Here is a 24,347-nt window from a genome sequence, read left to right as displayed (position 1 = left end):
GTATGAGAAAATCTTTTGAATCCATAGAGCTTGGTGAAGAGTTGTTAGACTTGACATCAAAAGCATGATCCATAAAAGGAAAAACTGATAAAGCAGACTTCATCAAAATTACAAATTTTTGCTCTGTGAAAGACCCTGTTAAGAGGATGAAAAGACCAGCTGCACAATGGGGGAACAAGTTACCAAACCACATATCTGATAAAGGACGAATATCAAAAATACATAAAGAACTCTCAAGTCTTAACAATAAAAAAATCAAATATGAAAGCGGGCCAAGGATAGAAAGAGATTTTTTATCAAACAGAATATGAAGACGGCAAATAAATACATGACAAGTGTTCAACATTATTATCTGCTATTTGGAAAGAGCAAATTAAAACCACACTGTTATGACACTACACAGCTATCATACGAGCTAAAATTGAAAAATGGTGATTCTAACACATGATGGCAAGCATGTGGAAAAACTGGATCATCCAGACACCACCGCTAGTGGGAATGTAAAATGGCCCAGCACTCTGGAAAAAAGTTTGACAGTTTCTTAAAAAAACAAAACATGCAACTATCATATGACTCACCAGTTGCACTTTTGAGTATTTATTTCAGAGAGATGAAAACATGTTTATACAAATATCTGTGCATGAATATCCACAGAAGTTTTAATCATAATAAACAAAAACTGGAAGCAGTGCAAATGCTCTTCAACAGGCAAATGGTTAAACAAACAGTGGTACATCCATAACATGGAAAACCACTCAGCAATTAAAGAGGAGGGAGCTGTTGATGTATTTATAGCAACTTGGATGAATCTTTAAAGAATTATGGTGAGTGAAAAAAGTCATTCCCCAAAGACTAACAATGTATTATTCCATATAAATAGCATTCTCTAGAGGACAAAAATTACAGACATAGAGAACTTGCAGAAATAGAGATTGCATGTGAATCAACAACTATCTCAAAATAAAAAGATTAACCTAATTAAAAAGATGGTGGCTTAGTTTTTTAGAATATCTTTATTTGTACTATATGTTTATTTATTTATATGTTTAGTATTTATAATGGGCCATGATATGCTTTATACTCATCTTAGATATTTTCTTTTCCAATGTGGCAGTGTTATTGCTGCTTTCAAAATGGAAAATACTCCTGGCTAAGAATAGAAGACTTGCTTATATGACTGGTGTTTACAAAAGATATTGTGACATATATTACACACTTTTATGCCACGTACATTTTGTTAAAAATATTATAGATTACTTAATGAGAGTATTCAAAATGCATGAGTAATTATATATGCATTTTCTACTTTATGACAGGGTTCTAAAGAGGCATCTCAAAATATCCTATAAATCAGTCACAACTAATTTACCTAATAGTTCTTTTGAACAGTAAAAGCATGTTACTGCATTTGAAAACACATTTTCAGAAAAGTCAAATGAAAATGAATTAATTGCTGAGAAGCCTATAGGTTCAAAGCAATTGAGTCTTAAATCCCTATTATCTTAAAATATTATTTCTTTTAAAGATGGTATTTTGTAAGCTGTTCAGATCCTTTGTTGGTAGAGTCTAAAACTGGGAGAAGATATGTTAATCATTGAATGGTTCTAGATCATTCCTTTTCAGGATATGCTTGTTAACATTCAGTTGTCTTAATGTTGGGGAAGTGAAATTACTAAGTAATCATGTCAGTCTGTTAATGATGTGGTCACCTGTGTAATTGACGACCCTGAGATTGTTGAAATCATGTATGGCTTTGAAGTTTTTCAGTAGGGAAGGTAGAAGCCATTAAATGTTGTTCATATTTTTTCTCCTTATTTTTCCTTTTTTTCAGTAGAGTCTTTCTTACTATGAATTCAAAATAGAACACTTGGACAAGGGGCTCTTGAGCACTGATCAAGAGTACAGAGTCTAGTGCAAGATTTCTCAGAATTAAATCCCCGCCCTTGCTGGCTGTGTGACCTGGCATGTGCTACTGGACTTCTTGTGCCTCAGTTTCCTCATTCTTGAAATGAAGGATTGTGTAAATAAATGTAGGTGCTTAGAATACAGCCTGGTGCATAATCAGCACTCTAGAGGTTAGATATTATTATGTCAATATCAAGAACCGTGTAGAAATTTCATTATATTCTAAAATAATTTCTTTTGAGTGATTAGAAATAGTATTGCATTGCAATTTTATCAGAGAAAATTTCTTACAATTTTTAGACCATTAAGAACATGCCAGAGTTAACTGATTATTTTTTATTCAATACCTACAATGCGACAATGCTGGATATATATATTAATTACTATGGGCAGGAGAAATTCTCAGAATATCCAAGGAGCGTGGATATTTTCATAGCAGTATTGAGGGAAAGTATATCACAATTCATTTATACATACCAAAGTTAGACATTCAAACCTATTTTATTCCCCACTCCCTCTCAATTTTAAAAATCACCAGTGGCTTCCTATTAACAAGAGAAAATACTCAGTATGAAAATCGAGGACTTTCACAGGCTGGTCCAAGCCTCATCTCTCCTCTTTGCTCCACGTCCTTGTATCCAGCACTTTCAGAAAGTAAGTGTTCCCAGTACATTCCGCATGCTCTATCTCAGTCTTCTGTTCACTTGTGTAAATGCAATCTGCCCTCATTTCTCTTTTAGGCAAACTCCTCTCCGTTTCCAAGTCCTGATTCATATTTACCTTCTCTGGGAGTCCCTTTTAATAAAAGGCAGGCAGATTGAGTGCCTCTGTTGTCTTCTTGTCTGTTCTTTTTAAATCACTGTAGAAATCCCTCCATGCTAATAGCAATTCTTTCATTGCATTGACTTTTTTTGTTTAATTGTTTTTATAATTCAAAATTTTAAAAGTATAGAGAAGTCCAAAAAAAAAAACTCAATTTTTTTCCCTCTATTTCTCCTCTCTCCTGTATACAATGCTATGATCCTTAAGGGAAGGAATAATTTCTCATCTATCTTTGTGCCCTGCACAGTTACTGGCACATGGGAAGCATTCAGTAAACATTTATAAATAATATATTCACAAGATATGGCATTAGTCTGAAATATGTAATGAGATCAGCATTATTTGCACGTATGAAACATACAAAGGTAAAATAGAAACAATTTTCAAAGGAACAGTAAAAGCAAATTGAAAGTACCTAGAAGGTAGGTAAAAAATTAAGTGTGAATTGTACTAAGAGATTATTGCAGTAATCTTAGCACCAGATGCTGAATCTGGTGCAGGTGTTGCTTGCCATCTCAAGGGAAAATTACACAGAACATCGCAACTAAGTTATGGGGTATGGAGAAAAGTGGAAAGCATTAGAACTCTTTAATGATTTTGAGCCCACAATTGGGAAAATTGTGGTGCAATTTACAGAGAGGTTGGAAAAGGAAGCAAGTATAGTTTTTGTGAAGAGGAATTTAACTCTAAACCAGTTGACTTGTAAGGGATGGCCAAACATCCAAGTGGAATTTCCCAGTAGGCAATTAGAAGAGTTGGACTGGTGAGAACTCTCCTGAAATCCACCTCTATTTATTACTGATCCTTAAAACCTTTGATCTATAGGCTTGGGCCTATCTGATCACCAACTTTGTGAGTTTGGACCAAATTGCTTTGTGGCAATTTAATATGGTTCTAGCACTGTGCTTAATTTCTACAGTGTTGGCTTAATACGGAGACCTCTGCCTTGCTTATCCAAAAATATTAGACTCTCTGCGGGGCGAGACCCCTGTCCTGAGTTCCTGATGGCTTATCAGCAGCATAGTGTCCTGATCCACTCAGCCCCATGATACCATTGCCTGGACATCTGTACTTTTGCAATACCCCATACTCATTGCTGTCACAGAACAGTTTTTCTGCTCAAAAACGTTCAACTTCGTCCCTCAGCTTGTCATTCATTCATGGCATCGACACGGCATTAACTATGTTTCTGAAATGAGCTTTGCCATCTCTCCCATTTATATTCCAGATATTCACTGTTTCCTGCACTGACTAGTCAGTCCCTAACCTAAAGTCTTTGTTCTTATTTTTCTTGTCATCTGGAAAGTTCTTTTCTGCCATAGCAGAAACTCTGTCCTTTCTAGAAGAACTATCATAAATGTAATTTGCTTGTGAAACTTCATGATTCTTCAATTTATGTGATTTTTCCATCTTTCATCATCCATAGATGCTTCTATCTCTTTTCTAGTACAAAGTATGTTCTTCGATGTTTTAGCTATTTTTGAAATTATTTTTATCCATTTCTGATGTCTCCCCCCACCCTTACGGCACACTATTTTTATAAGCTCCTTAATGAAGTTACATAATATATTACTTACAATTTGTTTCCTAGTTATTAAAACAATACCTTGCATCGTAAGCATTCAATAAATACTGTATTTGTTGAGTGGAATTCATGTGGTAGTTAACAATTTAAAAACAGTGAAATGTTTAAGATATGGAAATTATTTATAGAAAAGCTCAGCATATGCATGGCTATTGCAGAATTTCCCATTTTGGGAGGAAAGAGTAATGGAAACAGAGATGAGGAATCCTGGAGATGGTGACTTGCTTTGTTACTCAGGGAGTTGTGGGAGGGCCTCCCAGAATTCAGGTCAGCTGTGTCTCAGCAAGGGAACAACTTAATTTCATGTAAATCAGCTATTATTAATCATTTATGGAGTGAGGCATTTCTGCTCCTGTTTTATAGTCGTGCTGGCAAGTGGGTGCCAAAGGAAGAGGAATTCCCTGGGTAACTAAACTCCAACCTCAAATCTCTTTACTTCCTCTGGGTGATTAATTATGTTACGAGGTTCTAAACAAAGAACCCTTGATTCAGATTCTGAAGCGCTAGGTTATTGATGCTGCAGCACTTTCGCTACATCCTAGTTCAGTTAACTTTTTCTCAAAGCTGGTTTCTATTTCTGGCAGTAACTCTTCAGTTCTGGAACCTCAGTCCCAGCCAAAATAAACTATTGTCTCAGGTCCGTATTTTTCCTGAAGCACCATGGCATTTTTATGGAATGTGGAGACAGTTTTATGTAAGACTTTAATGGTAACAATAAAGGACCCAGATCCCTTTCTCCGGCCTGCTATCCTTTCCTCTGTATCCCAGCAGTGATTATACAGTTTCCAAAAAAGAGCCATCTTAAACTTTCCAAATACAATCTCTCTTTTGTATACTCTGGGATGTAATTTACGCTTTCTTTTTATTCCTTCATCCGCACCGGCATAAAATTATTTTTTATGTGTAGTTGGTTACAATTTTAAGGAAAAAGCAATCTCGTATATTACGATTATAGAGTTAAAATTGCTTTTTATTCATTTAAATAATGCTCATTCAGTTTTACTTCTTTAAATAGCTGTGTTTTATCTGTAAATATTTATTCATGCTGTTCATAATAATTCAGAGAAGCAAATATTACATTAAATCTTAAAAACTTAAAAATGTAAAACAGGTAAAGCTTGTCTATTTTTGATTTTTTAAAAATACCTATTAATTAAAAATATATGTCCTTAAGGACGTATTTGCATGCTATGGGAATATCTCTAGCCTGATAGTATCAACATCTTAATATTCAGCATATTGAAGGCCAGATTCCCCAACTTCAATGAGTGAATAAAAGAAATGCTTCGGAAACTATTATGTTTCCATTATTTGAATTTGTCTTACAAGTGATCCAAAACATGGTCTGTAAATTGAGAAGTTTAAAAATAAAGGAGAGTTCTGAAGTCATTTCTTTATTAGAAGATGAGCTAATGCCTACATGGTAATCCTAGAAACAGTGATCATTTTTTAAGGTCAATTAAATTTTAAAAGTCCTACTGTTTTATTAAATGATTATCTTTTAAAATGAGAAACTACGTTTTACTAATTTCAAGAAAATTGAAATAAAACTGTTCATGATTTGTTTTTGTTGTTGGCTCTTACAAATAATTATAAAGTTTCAGCCAGCTAGCATTGCCACTATTATACAGTGACTGTTCACAGCAGCTTTAGTTTCATGTTCCATAAAATTGAGCTTCCTGTCTTTACATTTTAGAACCTAGATCATTATCCTTGAGAATGTCTATGCTAATGCATAAGATTGCTAAGAAAAGGAAATACTGTAATATGAGAAGACAAAGAAATTGAACCATCAAAGTAGACTCTTGCATAATAAGCAGAATCTTAATGCTTGTTGAGCTTAGCTAGAGAATTTACTAAAATGTAGCTTGCAGCCATATGTCTGGAAATATCTTACCATTTAATGCAGAAAGCATGAGAACCTCTCTGAGATACTGCTATGGTGGGTTCATGAGGCAAACTTGGATTATTGGTAAAAATAAGCAATTGTGATGTTCTTCCAACACTCATTTTATGTATGTTTGAGTATCAGATTTCTGGGAATTGGATGATTACCTTTTTCTCAAAAGAAACTTTAATATTTTTAAGGCGTGATATCTATCAAAAACAACTGTACTTAGCTAATAAAAACTTTCTTCCTGTAGAAGTACTGAAATAACTAAATTAAGGAATATTTCTAATATATGAGTCTTATGAGCATCAAACAAAATGCAAGCTTTAGCTATAGTTTAACATAATAAATATATACTTACTATATTTGTTTCTTGGGGGAGTATGTCCAGATATATAAATGCACTGGATGTGTAGATAATACTGTATATAAATTGCCTTTAATGTAGCAAATATATTTTGACATAAGCACTTAAACACAGCCAATATAGTGTCTTGAAGAAAACGGAATATTAATAAATAGAAAACATTAATTAAAATCAACTGTCACCTTAGAGAAGAAGAGTAAATGCTCATTCATTAATTTGTATATCAATCTTTCATATTCTGAACATTAGTTTTATGTCAGTGTGATTTTTTAAGTGACAAATATTGGTGCTCTTTTCAAATATGTGATTAAATGTAATTACGAATTATGGAGACTTCTTCCATTATGAAAACCTTCTTATGTTCCTTGAAGTACTTTCTTTTAAGAAGACATTGCTTCATAGATAAGTATGATAGAGCTCTGTTTGTAAAATAATAAGGATTTAAAATATAATCAAAGAAGTAATATTTTCAGTAACTCAGAGTTTTAATATCATGCGGCCTGACAGCCGCAGTTTTTCCCTCTGGGAGTCCCACAGTCTGGAAAGCCTAAAATGGCTCAGCGACCTGGAACAGACAGCTTGGGATGAGCTCAGGCCTGTTGCTGGGCTGGACATGGGAGGAAGACTCCCCTGGGCATGCCTCATGTCTGTCTGCTGGGCTGCAAACCCCAGCCCCTTCCCCCACCCCTGTTCCCTTATGGGAGCTCTGTGGCACAGGAGGGACACCACTGAAGGGTTGGCCCAGTGGCCTGAGAGCTGCCCCTAGACCTTGACCAAGGTCAGTGCTTGTACCTGCCTTGGAGAGCCTGGTGGCTGAGTTGCCTGACCCAGCATCACCCAGCTTTGCCACCTCCAGCTACCTTGGCAGCAGAGTGCAGAACATACCCCCAGGAGCCCCAGCCCCACCCTTCACCAGGGACATAACAATACTTCCTTTGATCAACAAAGGCCAAGCAAAAATCCCACTGCCAACAGTGCAACTGCCTCTCACCTGCAAGCATCACCTACTGGCTGGGAGGTCAAACTGCATGTCCCATCACAACTTCTGGCATGATTGTAGGGAACTCAACTGGCTCTTACTTGCAAGAGCTACCTATTGACCTGTAGCATAAACTGCATGACCCAATATAATTGTTGACAGAACTGCACAGGGAGGAACAAGATAAGCCTCTCTAGACCTCCAACACTTTATCCTTGTAGGAGACAGTGAGTTTGACCACAAGCATTGCACATCACTACTACAATGTACAAACAAATAGCGCTTAAGAAAACCACTAAACTAAGGTTCTCTACAGCCAAGGAAAGCATATAGAGCCTTGGCCCCCTAAAAGCCCAAAGAAACAAAGCTAAAGGGACCTACCCAGCATATGCAATAGTTACACCCTCAAGAGGGGGAAGCCTCCACTCAAATGAAAGTAAATTCAAAAATAAGAAGTAATAGCTTCTGCAGATGAGAAAGAGCCAGTATAAATAATTCTAGCACCATGAAGAAACAGAATGCTCTGACACCCTCAAAGGACCATGTTAGTTCTTTAGCAATTGCTCCTAACCAAAATGAAAACTTTGAAATGAGAGACAAGGAATTCAAAATATGGATTGTAAGTGAGATCAGTAAGATCCAAAAGGAAGTTGAAAATAATCACAAAGAAACCAGAAAATCAATTTAGAAGACAAAAGGCAAGATACATATATTAAAGAAAAGCAAAATAGAACCTTTGGAAATGAAAAATGCACTAAAGGAACTTCAAAACACTGTGGCAAACTTAGCAGTAGAGTAGAACAAACAGAAAAAAAGAAATTCAGAGCATGAAGACTGTACTTTTGAATTATCTCAGTCAGACAAAAATAAAGAAAAAATAATTTTTAAAAATTAACAAAGACTTCCAGAAATATGGGATTATGTGACGCAAATAAACCTGTGACTTGAAGGCTCTCCAGAGAGAGAAGACAAAAAAGTAACTAACTTGGAAAACATGTTTGAAGGGATAATTCAAGAAAATTTCCCTAATATTACTAGAGAGGTAAATATCCAGAGATTAGAAATGCAGGGAATACCTGCAAGATGCCGTACAAGATGAACATCAACAAGGCATATAGTCATCAGTCTATCCAATGTCAACATGAAAGAAAAATCTTAAAGACTGATAAAGAAAATAGTCAAATCACCTATAAAGGCAATCTCATCAGACTAACAGAAGATTTCTCAGCAGAGATTTTACAGGCCAGAAGAGATTGGGGGCTCATTTTTAGCCTTTCTTTTTCAAATGGCAACAAAAAATTTTATATCCTGTCAAACTGAGCTTCATAAATGAAGGAGAAATAAAATATTTTTTTCAAACAAGCAAACACTAGTAGAATTTATCACCATGAGACTAGACCTTCAAGAAATGCTCAAGGGAGTTCTAAAAATGGAAATAAAAGGACAAAACTTACTAGGACAAAAGCAAATGAAAATACAAAGTTTATAGATGCTATGAAGCAATTACACAATTGAGAGTACAAAGCAACTATCTAACAACACTATTAGAGGAACAAAACCTCCCATATCAATATTAACCTTGATTGTAAATGGCCTAACTGCCCCACTTAAAAGATACAGATTGGCAAACTGGATGTAAAAAACAAGATCCAACCATTTACTGCCTTCATGGGACCCACTTAACATGTAATGACACAGGCTCAAAGTAAAGGAGTGGAGAAAGATCTACGATGCAAACAGAAAAGGAAAGAGAGCAGAGGTTGCTATTCTTGTATTTGATAAAACAGACTTTAAACCAACAACAGTTAAAACAAACAAACAAACAAACAAAAAACAAGGAAGAGCATTGAATTATAATAAAGGGTTCAACTCAATTCAGTAAGATTTAACTACCCTAAACATATATGCAACCCAAATGAATACATTTCTGAAACACACAATCTCCCAAGAGTGAACCAGGAAGACATTGAAATTCTGAACAGACAAATAATGAGTTATGAAATTGAATCAGTAATAAAAAACATCTACCAATTAAAAAAATCCCAGGGCCAAATGGATTCATAGCCAAATTCTACCAGACATACAAGACAGAAGTGGTACCAACTTACTGAAATTATTCCAAGAAATCAAGGAGGAGAGTTTCCTTCCTAACTCATCCTACCACGATATCAAAATATGGCAAGCCCACAACAACAACAACAACAAAAATAAAATCATAAGCCAATATCTCTGATGAACATAGATGCAAAAATTCTCAAGAAAATCCTAGGAAGCCAAATCTGGCAACATATCAAAAAAGATAATTCATCACGTTCAAGTTAGTTTAATTCCAGGGAAGCAAGTATAGTTCAACATACACAACTCAATAAATATGATTCACTATGTAAACAGAATTAGAAACAAAAACCATGTGATAATCTCAATAGATGCAGAAAAAGCATTTGTTAAAATCCAGCATCCTTCATGATAAAAACCCTCAACAAACCAGGCATTGAAGGAACATACTTCAAAATACTAAGAGCCATGTATGACAAACCCACAACTAACATCATACTGAATGGGGAAAATTTGAAAACATTCCCTTTAATAACTGAAAGAAGAAAAGTATGCCCACTCTCACCATTGCTATTCAACATTCAACATGGTACTGAAAGTCCTAGCAGGGCAAGCGAAAGAAACAAAAGGCATTCAAATTTGAAACAAGGAAGTCAATTTAGCTCTGTTTACTGATGTCATGATCTTATATCTAGAAAACTCTAAACATTCCTTCAAAAAACTCCCAGATGTGAAAAATAACTTCAATAAAGTTTCAGGATTCAAAATTAATGTATAAAAATCAATTTCATTGTATACAACAACAGCGCTCAATCTCAGAACTGAATCAATAACCCAGTCTCCTTCACGGTAGCCAGAAACACACACACACACACACAAACACACACACACACAACCCCCAAACAGCAACAACAACAAACCTAGAACAAATCTAACTAAGGAGGTGAAAGAATTCTACAAGGAGAACTACAAAGCACCGATTATAGAATCATAGATAATACAAACAGATGGAAAAACATCCCATGGATAGGAAGAATCAATATCATTAAAATGACTGTATTTGCCCAAAGTGATCTACAGATTCAACACAATTCCTATTAAACTACTAATGTCATTTTTCACAGAATTAGAAAAACAATTCTAAAATCCACATGGAACCAAAAAAGAGAGCTTAAATAGCCAAAGCAATCATAAGCAAAACAAACAAACAAAACAAAAGCAAACAAAACTGGGGATATGGCATTACCTGACTTCAAAGGGTACTAGAAGGCTTTAGTAACCAAAACAGTTTGGTACTGGTACAATAGACACATAGATCAATGGAACAGAATAGAGAGCCTAGAAATAAAGCCACACTCCTAATGCTAGCTGATCTCCAACAAAGTCAACAAAAATAAACATGGAGAAAGGACACCCTTTTTAATAAATGGTTCTGGGAAAACTGGCTAGCTACATGCAGAAGAATGAAACTGGAACCTTATCTCTCACTATATACAAAAATTAACTGAAGATGTATCAAAGATCTAAACATAAGACCCAAAACTATAAAAAAAGAGGAAAATATAGGAAGAACTTTTTAGAAACTGGCCTTTAGATTAAGACCTCAAAAGAAAATGCACCAAAACCAAAAGCAGACAAATGGGACTTATTAAACTAAAGAGCTTCTGCACAGCAAAAGACACAATCAATTGAATAATCAGAAAAACTAGAAACTGGAAGAAAATATTCAAAAACTCTGCATCCAACAAAAGACTAATATCCAGAATATATAAAGAACTTAAACAAATCCACAAGAAAATGACAGACAACCCCATTTTAAAGTAGAAAAAGGACATGAACACATACTTCTCAAAAGAAGACATACAAGTTGCTAATAAACATATGAAAACATGCTCAACATCACAAATCATCAGTGAAATACAAATAAAAACCCCTATGAGATACCATCTCATACCAGTCAGAATGGCTATTATTAAAAAGTCAAAAAAATAACAGATGGTGAGGATGTGGAGAAAAGTGAATACTTTTACACCGTTGGTGGGAATGTAAATTAGCTTATATCCTGTAGAAAACAGTATGGAGATTTCTCAGCTATAAAAAGAACTATAATTTCACCCAGCAATTCCACTACTGGGTATCTACCCAAAGGGAAAGGAATAATTGTATCAAAAAGTCACCTGTTTTTATCATGTTTATCACAGCACTATTCACAATAGCAAATTTATGGAATCAACCTAAATATCCATCAGCAGTTAATTGCGTAAAGAAATTGTGATATATATGCACCATGGAATATTATGGAGCCATAAAAAAGGTATCAAATCCTGTCGTCTACAGCAGTAGAGATGGAGTTGGAGGCCTTTATCTTAAGTGAAATAACTCAGAAAGAAATGAAATACACATGTTCTCACTTACAAGTGGAAGCTAAATGATAGGCACACATGGACACAAAGATGGAAATAATAGACCCTGGGGATTCCAAAAGGGAAGAGAGAGAAGGAGGAGAGGGTAAAAAATACTACCATGTTCACTATTTAGGTGATGGGTTCACTAGAAGCCCAAACCTTACGATTATGCAATATACCTATGTAACAGACCATCACATGCACCCCTCTGAACCTAAAAAATAAAGAAGATCTAGAAATGTTTTACGTATGCACAGAATTTGCATGAATTAGACTAAATGCATATGAGACCAATGAAGACTAAATAAAACAAAGTATTTTAAGTGTGTTAACTGTAAATATATATGCCCACGCACATACAAACGTACATAAATAAAAGATAATGCCATTTACTTGCACTCAGAAAAATAATTTATGCTTTAAACTAGACTGCACTTTTTAGCAGCAAAGCTATAAAACATGAAAGAAATAAAAGCATACAGACTTTCACAACCTATTAACTTTTTAAAAAGTAATCATACACAACTCTTGCTGATTGCTTAAAGAAATTATGAGGATTGTGGATCTTTTAAAATACACATGGGTGGAAAGAGCTAGAAAATAAAAATCATCTTTTTACTAAGTTCAAGATCACTAAAAATGAAATAAAGGTGTATTTCACTAAATGTTACGTGTCAAATGAAAGTTAAATGATTCAAATGAAATATGTAAACTAATAAATTTGACTTAGAAAAGGCTAATAAATGTAACAGTACCATCCTACTCCTGGTACATTTTAAGTTTAATATTACTAATAGTAGGTTTGTATTATTGAATTGATACTATATCTCAGATATACACACTTTAAATTCTCTAATTCTCCTATTTTCCACAATCCTGTGGATTCTTAGATGGGGAATCTGAATTTCAAAAACCAGCCTCAGAAGACCACACAGTAAGTAGCAACAACGGATGTCCAACCCAAGTCTGCTGGCTTCAAAGCCCCGATATATTCCCCAGCCACTCTTTACTTCTAAATAATTAGAGTTGTAAACAGAACTGTACAAGTTATAGAGCTATAATTATAACTACAATTCTGTTTAATCAATGAAAAACTTTAAAAACTGGATACTACTAAGATTTTTCTGCTTATTGAGAAGTATTGCAAGATTAGCAGATGGTATGTTTTGTGTGTGTGTGTGTGTGTGTGTGTGTGTGTGTGTGTGTGTATTGGAAAGTTACATTTTAGGAGTAAGCAGGTACTCTTTTTGTGGGTGGTAGCACACGTGTTAAGTAAAACAAAAATGTGTATGCTTCAAGTCACTTTCTCTCCACCATGTAATGGAATTCTGAATGCTATCTAATATCTAACTGGAAGAAACTTATGAATCATTTCAGAAATTATAAGATGTAACCTATGACGTATGAAAAAAATATTGTGAGTTTTCAGTGCCTGAATTTGTTATGCAATTACAACCCAAGGATTATCTGTAAGACCTAGATGAAAGCTTCACATTCACAAAAACTTAATGCCGTATCATTATATGCTATCTTGGCAGAGATCAGAAATAGGTGTAGGACATTTTTCACATTTAATCTAATATGAAATTAAGTATGATTTTAAAAAACATTTCAGACTTCAGTGAAATTATTTTCCTATTATAATTTACCCAACAGAATATTAAAGTTAGTCTCTAAAATATCATAAATAAATGGATAATTCTATGGTCTGAATGTGTTTCCCAAAATTCACGTGTTGAAAACTTGATCCCCAGGGCAACAGTGTTGGCAGGTGAGGCCTTTTGGGAGGTGTTTAGGTCATGAGGATTTCACTCCCATGAATGGATTAATGCCACTATGAAAAGGGCTTATATGAATGGGATCACGCTCTTTTGCCCTTCTGCCTTTTGCCATTAAGGATGCAGCCAGAAAGCACTCACCAGATGTTGCTGCCTTGATCGTGCACTTCTTCTCGGCCTCTAGGATTGTAGGAAATAAATTTCTGTTTTTTTTTAAATAAATTATTCACTCAGGTATTCTGTTATAGCAGCACAAAATGGACTGAGGCAGATAATAATTACATTTATGTTCTTAAATTTCTATATGGCATGTATAATTGAATTTAAGATCTTCAAAGAAATGATTCAGATGCTCTCTAATTGGGAAAATCTTTGCAAAAAACAGTCACAATTTGATTATAATGCAGATTCGTCAACCTGAGATTGTTTTCCTTCTTGCCAGTACAGCTACAATCATGTAATAGATCACAAGAATTTAACTTCACTAGCGCAGTCAAAAGGAAACTGATGCCTGAGCTAGAACCCTATGTTGTTTGGTATTTTATAATTAGTTTTGTTTCATTACCTTTATGCATTATTTATTATTGCTTATAATTTGTTTATTATACGTTGAAACCAAAGCAAAATCAATTTATAAATTCTTGGTCATTAATCTTCCTATATGATTATTTCAGAAAAAATATCTAGGGGATTTTTTTTCTCAAACCCTCTATATGAAGAAACTCGTAATTAGAGAAAATTTCTAAGTAAACAAATAAGAGCACAACATTTAAGAGAATCGGCTTGTAAGTGTTTTCAGTAAATACTTCTTATCTTGGTCTTCTAAAAATCCATTTAGAAGTATTAATTAAACTTTTTTTTATATTTTAACCACTAGGCAGAATGTGACTCCTATCTTCCTACATTTATGTACCTGTTTGACAGGACTCTAAAAGAGAATAAACACACATACTCACACAAACACAAGCACACTATCTGACTCCGTTTCATTGGGTATGCCAGGTTTGGTTATGTTTCATTGAATTTCCAAATAAAACTTGCAGAGGAAATAAAATTTCATACATTGATACTACTAAGCCTTGTAAAGTGTCACGTCCCCAGGTTCCTTGGAAAATTGTAATTAAACTTTCAGCTTCATTTGTACATTAGCCAAAAATAACACATAGATACTTTTAGGGGCCCAACCGTTTTTCAATGTAAAGTGGAACTCTGCTAGTCACTGTGTAAATTCCTAAATTCTTAGATTTTTAGATTGAGGTCCATTTTAAAAACAAAAGTTTCCTACATTTTAAAAAAACTATAACACAAGATTTTATCAAATGCATAATTTTCAATTGCTAAGGCTTTGGACCACAGTCCTCTCCTAATAACGGCTAGAGTTTACAATTGATTATTGAGTGCCCGTAATATGTAGGCATTGTTCTACATGATTTGCTTAATTTAACCCTCTTCACTTAAAGTCTGTGTTAAAGATGAGCACAGTGGAGACAATAGGGGTTGAATAAGCAGATAAGGAGCAGAGAGGATGCTCTTAATATCTGTGTATTTGGAATATTTGGTACTCAAGATTCTGTTTGAGTATTTTAGGTTTCATAACCATATTTAGTATCACAATTAAATGGCAGTGGTCCTCAAATCCTTGTTGTGAAAAGGCCATGCAGTAGGTAAAGGATATTTCAGGAGTTCGTAAAATGTAGTCCTGTTGGTTTCTGAAGCTGAATGACACTTAGGCCTAGAAACATTCTGTGACTATTTGGGACCATTGGTGAGCCCTTCAGCCACTTTGAGCCTCACTTTTCTCAGGTAGAGAGCAGGTGGAAATAGATGGTTTGTAAGAATCTCCTCAATTTCTAAAATGCATGCCTACAAAGTCAATATTTATTAATTCAGTCAGTATTTAATTAAATGATATGGATGTAATCAAATAGTTGATTTATTATTAGCGCTTATGTGCTTTGATGCATTGTAGAAACATAATACTTCCCTCTGAAATTTACTGAAACTCTCACATCTCTAAGGGATGGCTTAGGGACATGGTAATTTCTATGGTGATGCCATATGTGTCATTTTACTGTTCCGTGTGGATAATCCTCTGAAGTTAGAGTCACTTATTCTGCAGTTATATTTTGGGTGAATTAGCACTGACAAAATCTCTTCTTGAACAATTTTATCTGCAAATAATCTTGTCATTGGCTTGGAGGAGACAAGGCATGACCACAGTATAAAGGTGGGATTATTTACACATAAATAATGCATGTAACTTATGAATCATGTTGGTCATTCCTAGAAAGAGTTGTATAACTGAAAGTTAGTGATATCTTCATCCAAATATTATCTATATCCAATGATTCTCTACTGGGAGCAATTTTTCCCCATGGAGTATATTGGCAATTTAGGATTGCCAGATTTAACCAATTAAACTACAGATATCTGGTTGAATTAGAATTTTCATACAACAATAAACATTTTAAAATACAAGTACGCTTTGTGTAATATTCGTAACAAACTAAAACTTTATTTATTGTTTGTCTGAAATTCAAATTGGACTGGGAGAACCATATTTTATCTGACAACACTAAAATTAGGGTTGAGGTTTGCTACAAGCATCCAGTTAGTAGAAGCCAGGGATGTTCTAAACATTCTACAAAGCCCAGAACTGTCCCCACCTCACACCGGACATCTTTATTTTGAATATGTTTATGTTTCATTGAATATAAATGTAACAAGAATTATCCAATCCAAAATGTCAATAGTGCTGAGGTTCAGAACTATAATCTCTGGGCAATATGTTCCTTCACTTATTATAACATTCAATCATTTTGGTTTCAAATTTTATAATAGGGAGACTGATTTGGTACTTTTCTATGTAAACGTGTTTGGAGATATCGTTATAAATATAGAATGAAGATAACATTACTTGTCTGCCATTAGTTACACGAGATATGTGTAAACATGTCTTAAAAGTTAATAGAAAGCAATAATAAATGATACTTTTCCTTTTTCTAAGCTGAAGGTCAGTTAAATTTCTATGCCAGAACAAGGCTCCTTAGGGTTATCTTTGTAATTGTAATCTATAACCAGATCATAAAATCAAAGATACAGCAGAATAGTAGGTGTTTAGTATTAGAAATACAAAGATTAAGAAGACAAAATTCATAATCATAAGTTACCCAGAGTCTAGAGTCCAGAGAAGCAAAGCAGACATGAAAATAAATGAAAAGTTCAATAATTTCTACATCACTGCTTAAAAATACATTAAAGTCACTATGATGACTTGCTAAAGAAATGGCTCAGAATTACAGCATAAATGCTGGTCCTCACACTCTGAGAAGGTGTGGACTCGTCTTTCATAATATAAATAAAAAACTCCATGGAAGTTTTCCTGTTGCATGTCCAAGGGTTTTACTGCACTACTGGCAGAATTGGTGCTGAATTTTCTGGCATCACACTGCAAATCTGTATGGTGTTATCTGATGCCATAAGAGTGCTCAATCCTTTTTGCCCTGTTGACAGCTGTAAATTTGAAATGTCACAATTCTTTCTGCCTTTGCCAAGTTGCTATTGTCCTTAATTTGTGAAAATAGTTTCTTTCCCTCCCCATCTTCTCAAATATGCAGTAATACCATGTAATTCCAGGCCATTTGCTGACATAAGAGCTGAGTAGGAGGTGAATGGGGGACACATGTGGAAGCTTGAGTTCTCTTCACTATCTTGCCTATTGCTTCTGCGTGTATTAAAATTAAGTGTGAAAACAAGTATTATTTTTATTGACCTCCAGTGTCTGAATAAACTAGAACAAGAATTGGCCTCAAACACTTACGTTCTAGTATAGGAGAGAAATCATCCGTACAGTGACATAATGTGGTAAGCATTGTAAGAAAGGAACAAAAGGAGTTAGAAGGGAGCTGACAGAAGTGGTACCCTCTTCAAACTAATATAATCAGGGAAAATGGAATGGAATGCTTTATGTCAAAAAGTCCTAATTAGGGCCTTTAGTCCCACTGTAGGTGCAAAAGATGACCTTTGAGAAGTCCTTTGCTATTAGACAGATCCAGGCACAAGTGCCTTGTTTTGTTGGATGGATAGCCATGATCTTTCTTTAGTTTATGTTTTCTCTCTGGACTATAGCAAGAGCCATAAAGTCAATTCTGGGCTCTGTAAACTCTTTCTAAGCCTAGAAATGTGTAGCAAAATCTACAGTTTATTTTTACCCAGAAGACTTGTCCCGGTTTTGTTTTTGTGTTAAGCGCTTTGAAGTTGGTAGTTAGAAGAATCAAATCTGTGTCAAATTTGACTCAAGTAAATTGCATTGTATTCCTATTTTATGTGTCTCTGGCCTTTAAAAATATTTTTTAACAAAAATACTTTGTTTTTGTTAATTTTTTTAAAATTTGTTTTGTTTTCGAATTGCACATTAATCATGATATTAATTTCATCACCATTTTTAGTTCTTTGTGAATTTGTGTTTGTACTTAGGTCATGGAAGAAGAACCATTGGGTTGGCATCTTCTTACTATGAGGAAGCATTACATAATAATAACTTCTAGGAAAGGAAAGATAAAATTAAAACAAAATGACACATTAAAATCTCATCATTTAAACATAAGGGTCTTCACTAAACAGGCTGTAAGGTAAAACTGAATTCATATATTGATGGGCACAAAAACTAAGGAATTAGAATGAGTTATGTACTATGCACCTATTTTAAAATGGCTAAAATTTCTGTAACTTCCATCACCTCAAAATTGTAGAGAAGAGAGGAGGAAGCAAAAAGAAAGACTTTGTTCTAATACTAGCCAGTTTATTCCAGCAATGCAATGCAATGCCAAGGAAATTTTATTACCTACTTCAAGGAAACGTCTACATCTAAGGTATGGAGGACTTTAGAGACCTAAGTATTTTATTTTTGTATAAATTCTGAGATATGTGTTTGCAAATTTTTCAAATCCATATCCATGCTAAGTTGCTAAATTTCTACCAATTTAAGAATAATCTTGTGCTATTTTCTCCTCTGTCTCTCTCTCTTTCTCTCCACACACACACACACACACACACACACACACACACACACACACACACACATTTAACCTTGGCTTAACTTGCTCTTTTCTTTTTGGTAAAATTTTATAGCCTGTGATAAATTTATGATATTTCCAAAAATTAAAATTCTCTTTCATATTAAAATAATATGTAAAATATATAGATTTTATAAAGCATCTCAAATCTTCATACTTTTCCCTTTTATATCATTGCTTTGTACAGCATAAATTATAAGTTAGCAATTGTAATATTTTCTTATGTAAGTAGCTATTGCTAAATACTGATGCAATCATGCGAATAAAATGTTCATCGATCTCATTTTAAGAATGAGTGGTGTAAACATAAGCCTAAATATATTGAGAAAAAGTCAAGTCTACAAACTTAAATTGAAAAACTATTACATAAAACTTTTAGCTATACAGTTACTCTTTCAATATAGACCACTATGTATGAACTTAAATGCCTTTAACAGGAATAAATAGGATATCCTCTATAAATTATTTGTTCAAGACATATAATTGGCTACATAAATATAATAAAAAATAATCTAGCTTCAATTATACTAAATTGGGATTTATCTGATTTATTTCCTCCCCGAAAGCATATTAGACAAACCCATGAATAATCAAGATATTGAGCAGAGAGCACAGATAGTGAAAAAGAGTACATCTGCCAATTGATAATCACTGCTCAGCAGGTACAATGATTATTTTTTTTTTGCATTTTGAAGAAAACTATCACAATAATAATTACAACCCGATGGAAATTCCTTTTTTGGTATGTAAAATTTGGGTTTGCTTTGTAAGTGAAAGTATTATTTTAGCTATCAAAGAGGTACAAGAAATAATAGATGTTTTCTGGCTATCCTATTCTGGATCTAACACAGTGGTGCTCGATCCAATTTTTAACTCCTCACATACCTTAGTGTATAATAGACACATTCATGAATCATAGTAGCTCGCTATGACTGTGGTTCTCAAATCTGGAGAGTGGATTGGCAAGAGGATTTAAGAACTCCTGGAGAAGGTTGTTTACTTTGAAAGAAGAAGAAACACTGAGAAGCTGAAATGCTCACTCATTAATGAGCTGGAGTAGCAAGTTGGATAAGTGCCAATAAAGAAGGCAATTTCCCCTTTAAATGTGAAAATTACTAGCACCAATGGAATGATTTCATAAATTTTTATGCTTCCATCCACAATCCCTATGCCTACGTAAAAATTATTAGCTTTCCATAACTATGGGTTTGTGCAGTTTTGTTAATAAATAATGAAATATCTCTCATTTTGAATAGCTTACAAAACATTGATACAAAAGTTACATCAGTATGCTGAGGCTTAGTATTCATTTTTCTTCAGGATATGGAATAAGAATTTATATTAATCCAAGCTATACAGACATTCCATTCCATTTTGATATTTTACAGACATAGGTAAATTATGTTCTTCATTTAAACGAGCTAATACGTTTACCCAGAGTAGCCAAAAATATTCTCAATCGTACTTTTATTTCTCTTTTGCTAAATAGCACTCTGTGCCACTAGTGAACAGACCAAGCCCTCCCATTACTTGTGTTCAATAAAACATTATTATCGTTTGGCATTCTCTTGCACTAGGGGAAATAAAAAGTCACATGTGGAGAAGTTCTAAATGCTAGACAGAAATGATCCTTGGAGGGCAATTTTTATCCTCCACGGAAGTATTGCAGACTTCTTCCATTAGCGTAGTCCCAGGGAGCAAAAGGTTAGGGAACTGGGACTGCCAACCATACCTGAACACATAAGTCAACATTTCCTCGAAGCGCTGAGAGAGTGTGTGAATGGACCCACAGGTGCATTAAAGTATCTGAGACGAAAAACAACAATTGTAGTATTTTACATTGGAATATACTGTACAGATGGTGACATTTTGTTTGTGGTTGTAGAGAAGAAAGGAAGGCAGTGTCCAGATTCCCCCCTCAGCACCTACCATTTGGCATAGGATATGGGAGCTTGAAGAAAAGGGAGGGACTTTTGCCTCACTTGAAACAGCTGGGAAACAGATGGAAACTGATGCAAAAATTGTCAAATGCATGGTGCAAATCTTCCATCTATTTTCTACCAAAGAAAGTCTAGTTGGGTAATGGCAGTAGAGGCCTTAGGGTCAGCAAGTTATAGGCTTTGGAAACTGTAAAGAAAGAGGTAAAAAAATTTTAAAAACCCAAGACTGTAGGAAATACAAATCCAGAAATGCAATTCCAAGAAGCATGTTTTTAATAAAAGAGAATGAGGGTTGTGATGGAAACCACACTACAAGGGTAAAAGTACCTTTTACCATACAAGGTTAAAAGTACCTTTTACCATACAAGGGTAAAGGTAGTGGCTGGATTAATCAACACTGGTGCCACTTCAACTACATGAACGTTCTCTCTCATAGGAGGAGATATCAAGAAGCATACATCCACTCTCTGTCATCTAATTTAATGTAATTTAATTACAATTTAATGGTTCTTTGTGTGGTTATAAATATGAGTGTGCACAACTTACTTCATTTTAGTCATTGGATTTCACTTTGTGAGCAATTTTTGGTTTGGTATTCAAGCATTCAGTAAATAATTTATGGATTTAAATATTGAACTACAGCCAGATTTTAGCTTAAATCCAGTCACTGGCTGTATAAACCTCCTGTTGTATATTTCTAGTTACAATGAGTGTGTATATAGACCCATTACCTGTGAGTGTCCTTCTGAGAATTGGCCCATGTTTTGTGTTTTTGTTTGTGTGCCTGTGTGGTATTTATGAAGTACTTTTGAATATTGCAAAAGTTAAAGAAGATCACTTTCAAAGAAACTCAAATAAATACAAGTCAAAGCCTTTCCTGAATTTGAATTTGTTCATTCATGCTTACATAAGGGAATGTGCTAACCATGAATCATTCAAATTGAATTGCTCATGAGAAAAAATGTGCTGGCTTTACTGTCAGTTTCCAGAGTTGCTTGACTGAGAGGAAAAGAGCATTGTCTCCACATAAAGAATAATCAGCCACAGATTTTAGGCAAAGCAGGGATCCAAATTGGCAAAAGTTCTTTCAATTCACCTGAGAACGTGGATGCTTGTGAGAAGGTCTTGTTATCTGAATATTCTGTACTGTGACTGAGTTTGCAGGCTGCAAGAACAGCCCACGGAAAAGTTTAAAAAAATCAATCATTTGGAAATGTTGTTCACACAATGCCAGAATAGCTAAATGCTCCACCAGTGTGGATGCTGACATATCTGTAGCTAGAGGCAATTGGATGATGGACTGCAGTTTCCATCCTTACAGCCAGGTAAGTTGGCACCATGTAAACATGGCCTACCTGAGAGCACACACATCATCTCTTATGTCACTCACCTGGTCCCAGTGGCTTTCTATAAAGTGCAATCAACCTGTGCATGACATGTCACAAACTACTTTTGTGCTGGATGAAGCCCCACATACCCTGCTAAGGTGAGAAGCTAGCTGATACAGGGATAAGTGACAAGCCCAGAAATGTGGTCAGTGAATGAAGAGTTTTGGATAGTGCCAGTGCACCAGTGAGTGAAACACTCTGTGATCCATCAGAGGATAAGTAATGGTCAGTGTGCCAAGTTGTTGAGGCAACTTATTGCTGCTGTTGCTGCTACTAGACCTAGAAAACTTTACATCTGGCTCACTTAGATACTGCTAAGAATCAAAATAAAAGTCTTTACATTAAAGTGCCTTGTCTAGTGAATTTCCATTATGCAGGGTCCTCTTTAGTTCAGTTAAACATCCCTCAGGCAGACAGAAAGAAATAGAACACTAAAAAATTCATTTTTGTACTTCTTAGCATATTTAAGCATCATTGCATGAAAAAAACATAATCTAAAAAGATCCTGTATAAGCCATGCCTTATTATATTTGTCAATTAAAAAAACAATTAAAATGTCACTCTTTGAAACCTTTGGTTAATGATCATCTTTCTACGTCAATTTTCTATCATTTGGGTTCCTAGAAGAGTTAAGTGTATTTGCACTTTTTAAAGATATCACAGCTTGTTTGTACATGTGCAAAAATAATTAGATACCAGAAATAATTTTCAGGAGAGCATTAATGTGCCCTTTTATCTTGATTATGTTGATATTTCACTGAGGATAAATTTGCCCTAAATTATTAGAGCTGGGTATGATTACTTTTTACTTGGGGTGTGTGTGTGTGTGTGTGTGTGTGTGTGTGTGTGTTTACTATTGATTCACGTTCTGCTTTTTAGTATATTAAGAATGTCTTCTGACCTACATTTCAGGGGTATTTATGAGGATAAAAGAAATTCTATACGTTAATTATGTGTTGAACCCTTAAGAGGAAAAATGGAATGATATACTCAAAATTGTTATTGGTATTTTACACTGCATTATAAGATTTGATGTTGTGGATCACTGATGGTACATGTTGTGCATCTTATGTTTATCTTATATATAATGAAAAACACATTTAAAAACTCTGTTCATAGTTTAAGTCATATGAACACAATTTCATTTATAGATTCCATGTTGGACTAAGTATAATATAAAATAAAAGAACATTGCTATTGCCCTCAAGAATTTTACTTAAATACAGATAAAAAAGCCAATAAGTACACACATACTTTTACATACGCTCAGTCTGAGGAAAAAATTTTTTATGGTCCAGTTGCTAAACATTTGAATTTCTCAAATACTCCTATATTGAGATGCCACTTTTTAAAGGATTACTATGTTCAATCTTACTTAGACCTCAAGTACATATGTTCAACAACTTATGAAACAGAACTTCATATCTAAAAGTGTTTTCTAGAGAGGTTTTGGTTTATCTTAATATCATACTACAAGCAATTAGAGGTTTTGTTAATATTTTATAAGAAGAAAATTACATGCTTTCCCAAATAGGCTGTGAGTTACCTGAAGGAAGATGAAAAAAAAAATAAGAATTATATCTCCCCCCGTTGAGCTGCTGTCAGTCTTGCTGTCTTTGGTCTCTATTTGTTCCATGTCTAGCGCAGTACATGGGAAAGTAGTAATTCAGTAACTGTGAATAATATGATTGCATGTGTTTGAATAAATGAGTTATTACCAATTCTGTCTCCCTTTTTTTTCAGACTCCCAGGAAGGAAATTACAAGTCAGAAGTCAACAGCAAACCCAGGAAAGAAAGGACAGCATTTACCAAAGAGCAAATCAGAGAACTTGAAGCAGAATTTGCCCATCATAATTATCTCACCAGACTGAGGCGATACGAGATAGCAGTGAATCTGGATCTCACTGAAAGACAGGTAAAGCTGGACATTATCATTATATGATCTTTTTTATTGCCCTGGGTCCACAGTCTTCTTTGCCATATTTGAAATACCTAGATCCAGAATTCTTGAATACCATTTGGAAGACAATTATGCTATTCCATGATAAAATTTTGCCAGCAAAATAGCAAAATTAAAAATAATATAGTGATATTTGAAAGAAAACCATACTTATTGAGTTGAAGAAAGAATCCTCTTATGATTATTATCCTTCTGT

At 34.4% G+C, this 24,347-nt stretch overlaps 1 protein-coding gene and 1 long non-coding RNA gene across 2 annotated transcripts in view; one reads left to right on the top strand and one right to left on the bottom strand.

Annotated features, from left to right (window-relative positions):
- Window positions 1-24,347, bottom strand: part of LOC115935242 (uncharacterized) — a 71,226-nt gene that overhangs the window by 28,405 nt on the left and 18,474 nt on the right. The window lies entirely within an intron of this gene.
- Window positions 1-24,347, top strand: part of MEOX2 (mesenchyme homeobox 2) — a 73,260-nt gene that overhangs the window by 33,634 nt on the left and 15,279 nt on the right. The window contains exon 2 of the mRNA XM_004045123.5: window positions 23,934-24,106. Within this exon, the coding sequence (XP_004045171.1) occupies window positions 23,934-24,106 (173 nt within the window). The remainder of the gene's footprint in view (window positions 1-23,933; window positions 24,107-24,347) is intronic.

The sequence above is a fragment of the Gorilla gorilla genome, chromosome 6 (genome assembly GCF_029281585.2).
Source record: "Gorilla gorilla gorilla isolate KB3781 chromosome 6, NHGRI_mGorGor1-v2.1_pri, whole genome shotgun sequence".
NCBI classification, from domain to species: domain Eukaryota; kingdom Metazoa; phylum Chordata; class Mammalia; order Primates; family Hominidae; genus Gorilla; species Gorilla gorilla.
Note: the sequence above shows the minus strand (reverse complement) of the source record. Positions and strands in the feature narration are given on the sequence as shown.